This window comes from Apostichopus japonicus, chromosome 19 (assembly GCF_037975245.1).
Source record: "Apostichopus japonicus isolate 1M-3 chromosome 19, ASM3797524v1, whole genome shotgun sequence".
Classification (NCBI taxonomy): domain Eukaryota; kingdom Metazoa; phylum Echinodermata; class Holothuroidea; order Aspidochirotida; family Stichopodidae; genus Apostichopus; species Apostichopus japonicus.
Genome location: NC_092579.1, coordinates 30605805 through 30620889, shown reverse-complemented (window position 1 = coordinate 30620889; position 15085 = coordinate 30605805). Strand labels below are relative to the sequence as shown.

The window sequence follows — 15085 nt, the reverse complement described above, 5'->3', positions numbered from 1 at the left end:
GGAATGTATAGAGGCGAGAATTTCATTTTCAACAGTCTATTGTGTTGTTTCTTGTAAACTTGTTACAGATCAATGAAGACTGCTTGAATCATGATAGAAAATGTGTTAATATACAGCACATAATAAAAGTCCATTAATTATAAAATAACAAAACTCGAGCCTTTTATGTTACAGGAGACAAAGAGATATTGAGGAAGACACTACTTCTCATGTACAATTGCTATAGTATAGATTTGTTTTTTGAACAAGACGTTATTCCATGATCTGGGTTAGAGTATTCTATAATGTTGTTGAACAATAATATACGCATAGGCGTAGGAGCCCAATTTGATTTGGAGGGGGGGGGGGGCTGTAAGCCTGTAACAACTTGCCCGAAAAACATTTTCAAATGTTAATGTGCATATCATATAGACATGTATCAGTTATTACATCTGATTGATGCTAATAACATACAATCATTTGCCCTGTTATTATCCTTCCATATTGGTTATAACTGTTGGGAAAGCCATTGCAATAATGGTAATGATAATATAAGTTTAACCCTTGATAAACACATTGCAAATTATTTTACTTTCAGAAGGTGCCCGAAAAATTCTCAGCATATTGCCCGAAAATATTGGGATGGAGGCTGCAGCCCCCGCCCCCTCCTACGCCTATAAATATATGCATGAAATAATGTAAGTTACTACACATAGTCTTAGCATATGTCTGAGCAGCAAGACTGTTCAGCAGTGTTCAGATCAATTATATGTGTTACTATTGCATAAGTTCTCCCGATCATATTTACTTATTTACTGTATACCACCGGTCGATAGTATAGTGAGAAAGCACAATGAGTGGCTGGAGAGACATTATCAATTTCCTATGTTTGAGGGACAAACTTTTCACCTACCATGCAACAGAATAGGACACATTGCCTACTGAAGGATTTTTCATCAACAACTTTTTGAAAAAAACAGAAACCGTTAAGAATTTGTTTTATAGTTATGCTGTTTTCACAGGATGGTATACATATTTGTATATCATACTAGATATATGATAATGAGAGGTACATTAACTCTTTAAGACTTTAGAGCTAATGAATGAATGACAAAACTTTACTTTTAAGTATGATGAATTTTTTTTATAAACTATAATTATTTCAATTTCAACATGATGTTGTACCTTGTGCTCCTGCCTTTATTGATGATAGTCTTTGGTAAAGATAATCACTAGAACATGATTTGTCATGAAAATGAAACAGAGCCTAAGTTTGCTATGATAATTTCTGAATTAGCTTCACACCTTATTATTATACATATACTGTAGCAAATGCAAATGATACATAGTCTGTATTTAAAGACAAAAAATATCAGAAGTAATAGCACATCTAAAACACAGCACACTTTTAACTAATTTACAAACACCCCTCTCATTAACGAAGAATGAAATATTAATTTTTTCTGTAATATCATTCAGGTTTTTGCAGCCTCTCAGCCATGACAGAATCCCATTGCTTCATCAGTCTTTGGTTAACAACCATATCTTCATTCCACTTGCCTGAAAAAATGCAAGAAATACAACGAAAAAAGTTGAAAGAATTAAATGACATTAATATGAGAATAACAAAGACACAAAACGTTTATGTTGTCCCTAGAACAGCAAATATGATTTAAGAAACCAACCATTAATATTGATTGGCTATATCTATTGGTAATAGCATAAAATATTACTATTACGTATTACTGTACTTAGTATTGTCGATATTTGAATTGCATTAACATGTTCATTGGATGTTATGATCGGCCAAAGAAGAGACACATGAGTTGAAATATTACTACATTGTATTTGATAGCTATAGTACTGGAGGGGGAAAATGAATGTTGTTTCTTGAAGCGAGAAATCCCATACATCCCCTTCATCTCAATTAGCTTTCATATGTTGTAGACTGTTATAAAACTCTGCTATCAGTTGCCGTTGTAGTTCTATACTACTTTTCCTTTGGATAAGTTACCCTTTATAATATCTGAGGGACACTAATAAAAGGGACTGGACTAATAAGTCTAACACAAAGAACATTAAGTCAGTTCCTGATGCAACACAAACTCAATAGGAAAACGTGAGACTTTTATGACATTGTAATGCATTGCAAATTTTGAAAAGTGATGTTGAATGTTAGCCATGGGTGCCCTGCTGTTTCTATGCAGTTAAGAGAACTTGGTTTAGTTATAATTTAGAAATAAGAACTTATAAAACAAAAGATTAGCACTAACATTAAGGATTTGCACTGAGGAGTTCTCATCAACATCAACTTAGCCTTAAAGGAACAGTCCAAAGATTTCGTATCTTGAAAACCAGAATAGCTGTAGAAAATATTATTAGCACTATTTTTTCTTTAAAAGCAAGGTAGAAGTTCTGCTTAAACTATCCATTAATTTGAATTTGTGAACTGTCTATCTTTGATGGCCTCATTGCAGAAGCCTGCGACATTCTGGAATTACCACGACTAGTCTACAATAAGCTGTATCCTAAATTTATCTGGTCTTTTTATATGATCTGAAGACTAAATATTTCAGTACATGCAATACAATTTTTGCATTTGCAAGTTAATTTAAACAACTTGCACTGAAATTCTTTGCAGAATGCTTTTAGTTCATCTTCTCAAGATAAACCATTCCAGGCGAGGAACTTGAGCTCTATACATACAGTATGTTCTACATGTCAACTGTCCATTACATAGCAGCTTCAAGCTACATGCAAAGGTGTCACTGTACTAATTTTGTTTTAAAAAAATGCCTTCAAGTTAAAAGAACAACCTTAATATACTGATATTAAACTACTTATCATGTAAAATCTGTTGCAAACTGTTAGTTAATATGGATATGGACTACTGTGACAAAAACATATCGACCAATACTAAGAGTAGTTAATGAAGTGTAAAGTGGTGATTACTGTTGAAAGGTTCAATATGATTGATCACAAGATGTTTGTAACTGTTGTTGTTGATCATTTACAATGCACATTTTGCAAACAATCAATAGTTATTCAAGTTGGAAGATACTGTAACTAGCAGTTTTTAAACAAAGCAACTGTAGAATTTTAAAAGAGATGGATTTAAACAAATGTAGGACAGTGTAGTCTTTGAATGAAAAACCCTGCATATCATTTTGTAAACTGATTGGTTCTGCTCTCAACCAAATACACAGGCAATTTGCAACCAGTTTAGTGTTCTTCCTGAGGCATAATGTTGAAATTACTTGAAATTGAAATCACATCAATTCAAATCAACTGGCTGTTTTTCACAGTCATTTTCCAGTTTCATTAATATCCACTGAATCTATTGGTAAAATGTTCTGCAGGAACTCAGTGAATCACAGAGTTTCATTTATGATGGTTTTGAAACTGGTAAATGGTCCCAAGAATTAGTGACCAACCCTGATATTTATTTTTTTATTTTCCACAGTTTGCTACAGTACTTAAACCAATGATGTTTAATAATTGGGTGCAGTCAGGTGCATGAATTACAAGCTACAAAGCTTTTCACACTTTTCAGCGCATGACAGAAGAAGACACTACTAACTACAATTACCAGATATCTATTACCATTCGTCCGTAAATCTGCAAAATGTGTTATTTGTTTCTCTACATTTGATTTCCAATTAACCATTCTGCTGTGAGAAGAATTGTCACGAGATGTTTGGGAGATACATATGCAAATAAACTTTGTTGACATTTGAAGACAGATTGAAATATTTTCAATATTGGCTGAGGATAAATTTCTGCAGAGCTGTATATATTTAGCTCATACTGTACTTTACATTTGATAACCTAAGGACAGAAGAAAACACTGCTAACTTCAAAATACCAGATATATTTTACCATACGTCGGTAAAAGCTGCAAAATGTGTTATTTGTTTCTCTACATTAGATTTCCAATTAACCATCCTGCTGTGAGAAGAATTGTCACGAGATGTTTGGGAGATATGCAAATAAACTTTGTTGACAGATTAAAATATTTTCAATTTTGGCTGAGAATAAATTTCTGCAGAGCTGTATATTTAGCTCATACTGTACTTTACATTTGATAACCTAAGGATGAACTTTATTACTGCTGTTAGCAACAGAAGAGAAACCACAATTATCCCTCCTTTTCCAACTAGTTTATAGAAATAGTTATCAACTTCAGTGAAAAAACTTACTGTCTGCATTGCGCTGGACGGCAAACTTTGGCGGATAAGACTCTGTGGACCTCTTGGCAATGTCAGCTGTGTAGGAACTGGTGTTAAGGCTTTTCAAATGACTGTAGGAAACCCCATTGAAGATGTCTTGTCTCAATGCATTACCAAGGTCATCATAAAATGTATCAGCTGCTTCGATAGGTGGTTCACCTTGCCCTGGTTTGCTGCTGCTGCTGTTTGGTGTCCCTGATTTAGAGTGAACTGGGGTTCCTTTGGACGGAACTGGCGACATTCCTTCCTTTATCAAAATTTGGGCATCCTCAATGACGTCACGACACACAGAATCGCCATAGGTGTGTCGAATATTGGCTGGAATAGGAACACTCGGTGCCCGAGGTGTTGATCTCGTAGACCTCTTAGACATCACAGATGTTTTAGGAGGTTTGGAATTTGGTTCCACTGTAGCATACTCTTGGCCCTTATAACTAAACAAACCTCCTTTGCCCAAAACATTTCCCAACACTTGATAATTGTCATTAGATGGTGATGCTTTGTAGTGATCATAGCTGGCATCATTCCTCAATTCGAACCCAAATCTGTTGTACTGCTCAGCTAAGGCAATATCCCTTGGATGCAATTTCACATCATGCCTATACGGTGAGTAATTTCTCTGAGGTTGAAATGCCAGAGCATTATCTGGACGACCAGACTGAACTGTAGAAGCTTGAGGATGGAAGTTGAGAGCATTTAACTCTGCTTGCTTTAATTTCATGTTGGCACACTTAGCCTTGTCCTTCTGATCACTGTATTTATTTTCTTCATTTGTCATAACCTGATTCACATCATCGGGTTTGTAATCTGCCAATTTGTCTGGTTTTAATGGTTTTTCTGGGGTCTTCAAATTTTTAGCCTCCCTTAGTGCCTTCTTGTCTTTAATTTCATTTGTAGTACCAAACAGACTCCGAGGGGCAACTGCATCTGTACGTTTAGCTTTTAAGTCAAAGTACTTAGACATGACAGGTCCTCCTTTGTCGTTGCTTTAAGAGATTTCTTACTTTCTTCTTCAATAATATCTAAAAGAATAAAACATAAAAGACAATGAAAGAAACTTCTGACATGCATAGTTATAAAGGGCCTAGCTAGGCCATATATATAATGCATTACTAGGCAAAAATTTATGGCTAGGCAGTTTGCTTCAACTTGGTAGGGCCCACTTCTAAATACAAAAAATAAAAAGGTTAAAAAGGCCATCAAGCTGATGTTCATGTGATTCATGAGGTTTGCATTAGAATAGGACCTGCATGGCTACCACTGTACCAGAGTACTAAGCTGACTTGGCTTTGTTCACATGTACCGTAAATGTGCCTACCCCTAGCCTATGGTTATATACAAGCCTTTGCTAATAATAAGAATCATACAGTTCTTATAAAGCGAAACACACAACAAAGTCTTGATGCGCTAGGTGCAATTACTCTTGGTCTAACCTAGATTGTGACAATAACCCAAGTCTAGATGTGGCACCATGTCCTTCATTGCTGCTTGGGAAAATATATGAACTTAACCTATAGCCTATACTATAGGCTATATGAAGCCTTATGATCAGACTCGAAGTCTGCTGCTGTTTCAGACTTCAGTGTCAGTATTCCCAACGTGGACATGGTAATGGTAGCCTAAGTTAGGTTTCCTTCGTACAAACTGAACATTGGATTTTTTTTTTAGGTGGTTCCTACAACAATACACCATTAATATATAGGGATTATATGCCTAGGGACTAGTAATAGGCAGCAATGCTAGTATTACTGAGTATACATCAGTATCCCTAGGCTAGGACTAAGGCTAAGTTTAGCCTAAAATTACTGCTTTCGAATTCCAGTTGGGAATGACCTCTCCTGATACGGACATAATATTTCTATCGTTGTACAGTTGAGAAATTGAAACATACGATACCTACCTGAGGTAGAGATATGGATTATAATTGATATCCTCACTACAATGCTAAGAAAATCGTATCCTGTATACAAATGGCAACGTAATTTAGGCTACCCCCTAATGCATGTACACGATCCTGGTACGAGGCTAAATACAGTAAAACCATACTTGTTAGTACACTCCTTCATCCGCTATATACAAACTACGTTGCTAAGTAGACGAAGTTTTGTTAAGTTTCGGTCACCTGACTTAATTACGTCATATATCACATGAGTTGAAACTAGTCGTATGTGATCCTCATTGCGTAACTTTTAACGTCCGAAAAGCCGTTCCTCGTTGGGTCAGATTAAATCAGATATTATATCGATTAATTTTCTGGCAATGGCAGACCAGCAATTTTTTCTATCCAACCTTATCTTAATCGTTTGCTGCTTTCATTGGTCTAACAGCCATGATTTGACCCAAGGTATGATCTAGCCTACTAACGTGAATTATAATAAGGCCTAGGTCCTATACTGTATTTGATTACTGTGCTGTACTGTACCACTAAGTTTAGCTATATTTTACGTTGGGCCTAGGCAATGGCCTAGCCTAACTCCTAAGTTGCAGGTCTGGGTTACTATTCACAAGGCCTAATCAGATAGTCTGTCTATGTTTTAAATACTCAGAATGAGTCATGCTACACAAATTATTATTTGACCTCACATATTATAACCTTTGTGGCAAAACCTGAAAGAGTATTACAACTTTTCAGCATAATAGAAATGCTATGGTTATTTTATTTAATTTCTATTTAATTTGCTGTTAAATGCATTCAATCCAAATCTATAGTCAAATTGTAGGCTTACCTGAGGATGCTTTTTTATACTGGTGATGGTGTATTGTCTAAATTGTAGCTCTTTTGAGTATATTGGCACCAGTGCAATGCTTATTGTAACAAGGATCAGGTAAATTAGCAAGAGTGCCATACTTATTGAACAAACGAATGAATAAATAAGCAAGAGCAACATCCTTGTTGAACCAAAGAAAGGATACATTTAAGCAAGAGCACCATCCTTATTGAACAGAGTATTGGGTGAATAAGCAAGAGCATTTAATTTATTGGACCGACGATCAGCTAAATAGACAAGAGCGCAATCCATATTGAACCAACAATTGGGATAAATAGCTTATACCTAATAGAAACATTAACATTCAACAATTTGATGGCACCAGTTTAGACCAGGCCTTACATGCATTTAATCTTTATTTAAACAGGGTTTGTATACTGTGATTCTGAAAAGTACAATAGATGTCAAGTGTGATATTTTGCAAGATTTGACATTTTGTATATATTTCTCTCTTATTTTGAAACTATTAAAAGCAGATGCAGTACAAAAGGCCACGGTATACAAAGAGAACAATCAGTTTGTGCTGAAAGTTGGTTCACTGGATAAAGATGGGCTTGCCTACGGTGTCTACAATGATTCTTTCATGTCAACTGGATGGGGTGTTCTAGATGTGAAAGCTGGCTACTCATCCAAATCCTATGATGAAAATGATGTTGCTTATGCTGCTGGGTATCTAGAAGGATATCTCACATCCAGGTAAGAAACCAACCATCTAACTTGACCGTTTTTTTCCACTTTTCAAATATGTTTGCTAGAAAACTTAAATTTGATCACTCAGCATTGTAACAAATTCAGAATTCTATGTCTGGGACACAATCTTTCACCCAGGGTTGCAAACCTTCAAATTACTCCCGTCCTGCAGACCCTAACCCCAAGTACACTCATCACAACTAGGCCTATGCAAAGCATAACAAACACTTTTTTTGAATGGATTTCTCTCTTTCTTTTAAAAAAACCACAACTTCTCAAAAGAACCAAAATTTCTTCCAATCCTTTGAACAGATGATTGAATTAAATTGAAAACAAATAAACCACATAACAATCAACCACAAAGTACAGAGTTAAAAGCACACCCATTACAGAGTATAGTTGAATCATTATTTTGATCAAGAAATGTTATGAGTTGAGACAATTTATGTCTTGCATGAAAAGCTAACATCTCTGGTACTGAAAATGATTTTTCATTTCACAGTATGTTTGTTCTCTCTGCATTGTGAGTTGCTAAAGTAAAATGTGCACTCACACCACAGTAGCCATGGGTACTTGAGTTTTTAATTGACATTGAATAAAAAGTTGTTTACATGCTGTATTGGAAAGGGGTCGGAACTACTAGGGGTTGGGCCGATTTGCCTATAGTGATAGGGGAAAAGGAAAACATTTGTTCAACTTTGAATAAAACTTAAGAATAAACTTGCAGTGGGTAATTTATGACTGTTGCTAATAAACATTGGGAGCAAGTACTTGGCCTATAAGGGTGTGTTCTTGTGTCGTCGAGATCCATACGTAATATTTTCTACGTCATTTTAGGGCTTCAATTGAGTCAGTGAAAAGTCTGGTATTTTAACTCTTGCATTTCCTCTCTGGGCACTTGTTTTACTTTACATTGGTTTCCGACATTCACAGCGTATTCATAGCCCATATCATTTTCATAGACGCCATGTTAGGGAGTTGTACACCCCATACAGAAGTGTGCACTGCATGATGCCTAGGCCAGCATATGTGGTAACTAGTCTACGGCAAAATTTTCTGCTTCAGAATTCGACAGTAACTTTGTTGTTGTACATTAGATACAGGTTTCATCATTTTTTTTCTTGCACATTTTAGACCTATCACTAATGGCTTCCATTGCACATAAGCCAATGCTTTGTCAGGCCTCAGAGGTCATTATAACTAAGTATTGTGCGTTCCTGTAGAGGTATTTTTAATTTCATGTTTTTATTGAGGACTATAGGGACTCAAGTTATTCTGAGCCGAAGCACATTTTTTTAAGATGATGCATCCTGCGGACACAACTTGTAATATCCTGGTAACAATACTGTCAATAAAATCATAACAAAAAGACTCCGTCATGCATGGATAGTACAGTAGTAAACCAAGACTGTTGCATTTCTTGATAGTTTTCCTTGTTTGTTTTTTTTCAGACAAATTTATCAGCACATTGTAAATTTGAATGCCACCTTCTTCTCGGAATCAGAGGAGTTTCCTGTCAAACTGAAGAATTTTTTTAAGAAACAGGATGAATGGACAAGATCTATGATTGCACAAGCTAAGGATGATCCAGTGTGGAAGGGGATCTCATTGATCACAAGTCAGTATGATGGATTAGTGGATGGATACAACGCTAATCCTTTGGAAGGACAGGCAAGTTAATCTACTTTCATGCATTGGTTACTAATATAAACATAGGTATACATTCTACTACCATCTACTGTATGAATAATTAAATAGGCACATTATTAATTTGCATGGTGCATGGTGCTGTACTTGAAAACCATATTCTGATGATATTGTAGCGTTGGTATTTGCATTTTGTTTTTCTTTTGTGTCTGACTACAATACTGTCTCTTTATCATTGAACAGAACCTGGAAAGTTTCAACTTCCAAATCTTGAACGGGTGCGGTGACATCATTGATTTAAAATATGTCTTAATGCCTGAAACGTTTCCTAAGTGGTGGGACATGACAAAGACGGAACTGATAACTTTTATTGCAAACAATGGTCACTGCTCAGCCCTTGTGAAGGTAAGCCCTTGTACTTTTCATATCTTGTTTCGTACTATTGAAACACAGTTGGTCATAAATGGAAGTAGACATTATATGGTTGGTTAGATTTTATAGCCATAGTCCACTTTTCACTACCCAAAGTAAAAACATCAGTTCCTGTTTCAATCAGTGTTGCACATCATTTCTATCATTTAAACAAAGCAAACAGAAACATTTGGGACTTTTGAGGAAATTAACTTGCAGGTATTACTAATTTGCTGAGATTGTACTGTAGCATATTGAATAAATGTTTAAAGAATGATCTCAGCTGAAGCTTATTATCACTGTACACCAAATAATCACTACTTTATTCTCTGCCTTATTCACGGTTTCTAGGCTCTCCCAGGATTAGAGAATCTCTTCATGTCACATTCCAGTTGGTTCGGTTATCAGGATACCTTGAGGATTTACAAACACTACGACTTCAACCTCTCTGGACTTGGTAGAACCAAGATGTCCTTTTCCAGCTACCCAGGTACGGTACCTGCAAAGCTGATAAGTGTGGTTTCTGTTTGAAGGGAATCCTCAGGGTAAATGCTAGAAGGGAAAGGACTCATTTCTGGAATTAAAGGGATTGTAGCCTTTGTCAGAGGCAGGTGTTGCCTTATTGTGACAGATAGCAGTGAAAACTTTACTAAAAAGATATATTTAAAGATAAAGTGTACTATTTTCCAAATAATAAGAGAAGACAAGTAGTAGTCATAGAAGTATAAAACATTTACAGATATTTGCAGTGTACTGAAAATTATATGATATGGCAAAGGGATAGGTTATAGGGTGAGGTGGTGACAGATTATCCAGATGTAACATTAATGTACAGATAAGTTCAGTGTTACCAATAATATCACACAGGTAAGGATAGGGTGGGCGGTGGGCAAGATTTCAATAGTATCATCAATTTTAAGATATTTTCAGTGTTCCCAGATACTAAGAGAGAGGGGACAAAGGGAGTGACAGCAGAGAAGTAACCAGAAGTATCACTTATTTACAGAAATGTGAAGTTCCCTCAAATAATATGGGAGGGGCTAGAATAGGGTGAGGGTTGACTTTACCAAAAGTACCATAAATAGTTCTTTCTTACACATGGGGAAAATGTTCCTGCTTTATAGAATGTACAAAATATCAATATTTTTCCCCTTTTGCCTCTTGTTTTAGCCAAACAGTTCCCACCATGCAGCATTAGGAAAAAATAGATAACTTTAATATGCTCTGACAGTTTCGTCACAGCCGATAAAAAGATTACTTTGGAAAGTCTAAATGCTGTCCAAAAGAAATGTCTTGTTTGATAAGAGAAAAGATGTTTTGGCTAGAATGGGATTTTGTGATACTTGCAAAAGAAATACTAAACTTTATGACATATTTACCTACGTCTGAGCCTAATTTATGATGGCAAAAGATGATAGCTGTCAGGTAGTTAGCCTAATTACAGCTGATTGCAATCACTTGGATGAGAAGACTGCTTTTATTTATTTCACTAGGATTTCTTGAGTCCCTGGATGACTTTTACCACATGAGCAGTGGACTTACCATGCTTCAAACCACTAACAATGTGTTTAACCATACCCTGTATACCACTGTAGTACCAGAGAGCCTATTAGCATGGCAGAGGGTGCGACTGGCTAATCACCTAGCAACCGATGGCAAGACCTGGGGAAAGTTACTGGCCAAGTATAACTCTGGTAAATCTCGTAAAAATCTTAATTTTGTTTTCTGTGCATCATTCACAGACATTACTGAAGAGTATCTGTGTGAGATTAACGATTATGGGTGAAAGTGTTTGGATTCACAAGGCTTTCATATTCTGAAGTACTGGAAGAGGATATTTAGGCCAATTTCATGGTAAATTCTTACTTTCACAAGAACATTGCTGTCAACAAGCATCTGTATCAGGGTCGGGAGGGGGACAGCCGAAAGGAGGCAAAGTGTTAGGAAAGTGTAGGAATTGTTTGTAAAAGGATGTCTTAATCAACTGTATCTTTGGTTTCTATGTTTACCCCTCCAGCAGAGTCAATTGAAAATCATGAAATAGGAAATCTTGTGAAGGTGTGTATCAACTGTTTGGTTTTTCTTGATCTGTTATGATTAAAATGTTTGAATAAAAATGTTTAATATTTCTTTTTATTTCTGAAGGTACTTACAACAATCAGTACATGATCATTGATAGATCCAAGTTCATCCCAAAGGAGGCCATTTTGGACAATGCATTATGGATCGTGGAGCAGATCCCAACGCTGGTAGTTTATGAGGATGAGACAAACATCCTCAGAGCAGGTTAGTGATCATTGTATGCCTGCCTACAAAGGAAAGGTCAAAGGTCATACAAATGTGTAATATACATCAACCTGTCTGCTATCAAGGGTGTGTGACTTTCCTTTGTTTTAACTCAAAATACAACTTTGACAGCTTGAACCTGAGATTAAGGAATGTTGGCAGCTGTTGGTTGTTAATCAACTCATCACCAAACCTTCATTTATTCATTTCCTTGAAAGCAGTAATAAACTTACTTTACAGATTATGTGTTTTTTTGTTTTCATTTCAGGTTATTGGCCATCGTATAACGTTCCCTTCTTTGAGGAGATTTACAATAAAAGTGGTTATCCTGATGTAGTTGCAAAGCAAGGACCAGATGTCTCTTATCAGTTGGCACCCAGGGCCAAGATATTTCGACGAGACCAGGGAAAAGTCACAGATATGGAGAGCATGAAGAAGATAATGAGATACAATGGTATGATATATTTACCTTTTTCATGGTGATAACACAAAGTGAAATTTTCAACAATTCCTTTGTATCAGTCTTGAATATCAGCCCACACAGTGTTTCTGCAACAACCTAGCCCTTGAATAGTGTGTATGGTGTGCCCAACATACTTATATTAATTTATGCTATTTATATTAATTTATGCTAATCGGTTTACACTTGCTGTTTATAACACTGACATTTAAATTCAAAATTCAAATTTATTAATTTATAAAGCGTTAAATCTGTAAATTTAATCATCTCGTTCCAGGTTATGCAACTGATCCTTACTCCGAGGGGGACCCCTGTAATACCATCTGTTGCCGAGCGGATCTGCGGAAGACAGATCGTTCTGCTAGTGGTTGCTATGATACCAAGGTACTGTACATGATACAATGTATGTTTTTGAGTGAGAAATTTTAAACTTATATCCTGTTTTATTGTCTATAACTTAATGCCAGCTATATACAGTGAAGAATGTTGAAAAAAATGTCTTTACTCTGTCTTTATCACACCAGGAACTCTAGTATCATTACTTTGACAGGTTTTACAATTTTATTCCCATCTCCAGGTTTCTGATCTGTCCATGGCAGCCAAGCTACAGTCTTTTGCCATTAACGGACCCACTCGTAATGGTGGCAGTCTTCCTCCATTTTCATGGACAGGACCATTCCAAAATGCTAGTCATCTCGGTTTACCCACAGTGTATGATTTTGATTTTGTTACCATGCAACCAATGGATTTACCCTAAATGAAAGTAACATTGTAACTGTAAGACTGTAATTTGAATCTATAGTATTAAATATATAGTATTAAATATATAGTATTAACAAGAGTACAAGATGATAATGAAAGGTACTAAAGGTATTGATTTCCAATGTTCCCAAAGGGGGCCATCAGTAAATGCCCACAATAAGTTACAGAGATAATTGTTGCTGATGTTTAAGGATATATTCAGTTAGCATTTTACTGCCTCCCTCAGAGCAGATTTCCTCCATTTTCTCTCTTATTTAGTTGCTATGTCTGGGAATAACTTGTAAGGTCTGAACCGCCAGGAAAGTCCTTTCTTTCATGCTAACATTTGGAGCCATTACTGATTGACTGTTTAAGTAGGAAATTTTTATTTACTTGTAAACTTTACTAATACTGTCATGCTTTGTTCAAATCCATTTAAAAGAACAATGTACTCAACAAAATGTAAGTTCTGTAACTAATTGGAAGTCTGATGTAACCAATGATCTCAGAATTACAAACTGCTGTCACTATAAGTGGTCTATCACACATGTTGAAATGAAAAGTTTATATTTGTGATAAAACCTGAAATATATTGGAAGTGTGTAAATGTTGATACGTTTGTAAAACTGAAATAAAAACTTTCAGGGGCTGAATTTGACAGAGGTACTATGTAATAAACAATTCTTTAGGTACGTGGAGAGGCATAAAAAAGAATTGCTTATCATTAAGACCATTGATGGATCCTCTTTTTCAACTGATAGCAAGCAGTTGTTAATTTTCAATTGACAAATGTTTTGTATGTAATGTCATGTTTGGTTTGCAGTTGAAGTCCTAACTGGATTTCTTGCATTCTGCCTTGAAACTAAAAAAAAATTTGAAAATTAATTTTGGTACTGAGCCAAAGAGCTAGAGTGTGCTTCTTTGTTTATGGAATTTTCAATACAATAAGTTGTTGTTTAATCCAGTACTGGTACGATTATCATATATTGCAATATCTATAGAGAAATTTGTTACAACGAAATTGCAGAAATCGAAAGAGAATACTACCCTTAGTAAGATATGCAAATACACATGAGTCTTATCATTAATTACTTGTCATCTAAGAATTATAATCATATTTTTGAGGGAAATGATTAAGAAAATGCTGCATTCTATTTCATTCCTGGTTTTTGTAGTGAGAAGGTTAGCATAATCCTTAGGGTTTAGGTAACCCTAAACCCAGTCATCATGGTAATGAATATGCAAAGAATTCATGTTCTATCTAGTTAATTTAAATATAAATAAGAAAATTTTACAGCTCAGGTAGTAGTGATGTATGCATTGGGTTGCAGGTTTATGTACAAAATGCAACAATATTGTTTAATCCTAGAGCAAAGCGATATTCAAAGAATAAATTGGTCAATTAAGTTCATACAAAATGCATGTGAAAGCATTTGCCGTGAGATGATGAGAATGTCACAAAAGACTGCTTTTGTTTCTTCAGAAAGAACTCCAGAAACCATGGCAAAGCTATAGTCGTTTTGCTTTCAGCATGTCACAGATAATATAAGTCAGGTTTACTTATTGCAAATACTGAATCACATCTGTCATGTCACACTCTACATATGTTATCTCAGTGATGTCTATGACATCACAGGTCTATGACATCACAGTCATTGCAGTTGTTTTTACTTTATGGAAGTCGTCAAAGATTTTGAGAAACTTTTAACAAAGAATTATGTAGAAAATGCATTGTAGGCTTATATTTGTTCTTTCAATCTATAACATTGAATTTAAAATGAAAGATGAGAACATATTTCTTACGGATTGTCTTTTTGTCTGTTTCTTGTTGCAAATGATTACAAAGAATGTGAAATAAATACACAAAGGTAAAA

The 15085-nt window shown here is 35.5% G+C and overlaps 2 protein-coding genes across 3 annotated transcripts; one reads left to right on the top strand and one right to left on the bottom strand.

Annotated features, from left to right (window-relative positions):
* Window positions 1–20: 20 nt before the first annotated feature.
* LOC139959352 (uncharacterized) lies at window positions 21–6261 on the bottom strand. Its single transcript, XM_071956849.1, has 3 exons — window positions 6109–6261; window positions 4179–5230; window positions 21–1539 (listed from the first exon to the last, which is right to left on the bottom strand). Exons 2-3 carry the CDS (start codon window positions 5170–5172, stop codon window positions 1451–1453), a joined length of 1083 nt encoding a protein of 360 aa, XP_071812950.1. The 5' UTR covers window positions 5173–5230; window positions 6109–6261; the 3' UTR covers window positions 21–1450.
* An 86-nt stretch (window positions 6262–6347) lies between these two features.
* On the top strand, window positions 6348–15006 carry LOC139959349 (phospholipase B-like 1). Of its 2 annotated transcripts, none has more exons than XM_071956845.1 (10): window positions 6348–6552; window positions 7453–7672; window positions 9118–9337; window positions 9557–9718; window positions 10076–10214; window positions 11218–11418; window positions 11870–12010; window positions 12279–12464; window positions 12748–12854; window positions 13048–15006. In XM_071956845.1, the coding sequence occupies exons 1-10, from the start codon at window positions 6468–6470 to the stop codon at window positions 13225–13227; spliced, it is 1641 nt and encodes a 546-aa protein (XP_071812946.1). In that variant the 5' UTR covers window positions 6348–6467; the 3' UTR covers window positions 13228–15006. The 2 variants fall into 2 exon arrangements, with proteins under 2 accessions (XP_071812946.1, XP_071812944.1); XM_071956843.1 differs by having other exon boundaries at window positions 7450–7672.
* Window positions 15007–15085: the final 79 nt, after the last annotated feature.

Excerpts from the sequence above, each read along its gene's own strand:
- LOC139959349 (XM_071956843.1), top strand. The coding sequence starts at position 6,468 with ATGGCAGACCAGCAATTTTTTCTATCCAACCTTATCTTAATCGTTTGC. Across the intron at positions 12,011-12,278 it reads GACAAACATCCTCAGAGCAG|GTTATTGGCCATCGTATAAC; the intron begins GTTAGTGATCAT and ends TTTTCATTTCAG. Across the intron at positions 12,465-12,747 it reads GAAGATAATGAGATACAATG|GTTATGCAACTGATCCTTAC; the intron begins GTATGATATATT and ends ATCTCGTTCCAG.
- LOC139959352 (XM_071956849.1), bottom strand. The coding sequence starts at position 5,172 with ATGTCTAAGTACTTTGACTTAAAAGCTAAACGTACAGATGCAGTTGCC. Across the intron at positions 1,540-4,178 it reads CGTCCAGCGCAATGCAGACA|GCAAGTGGAATGAAGATATG; the intron begins GTAAGTTTTTTC and ends GCATTTTTTCAG.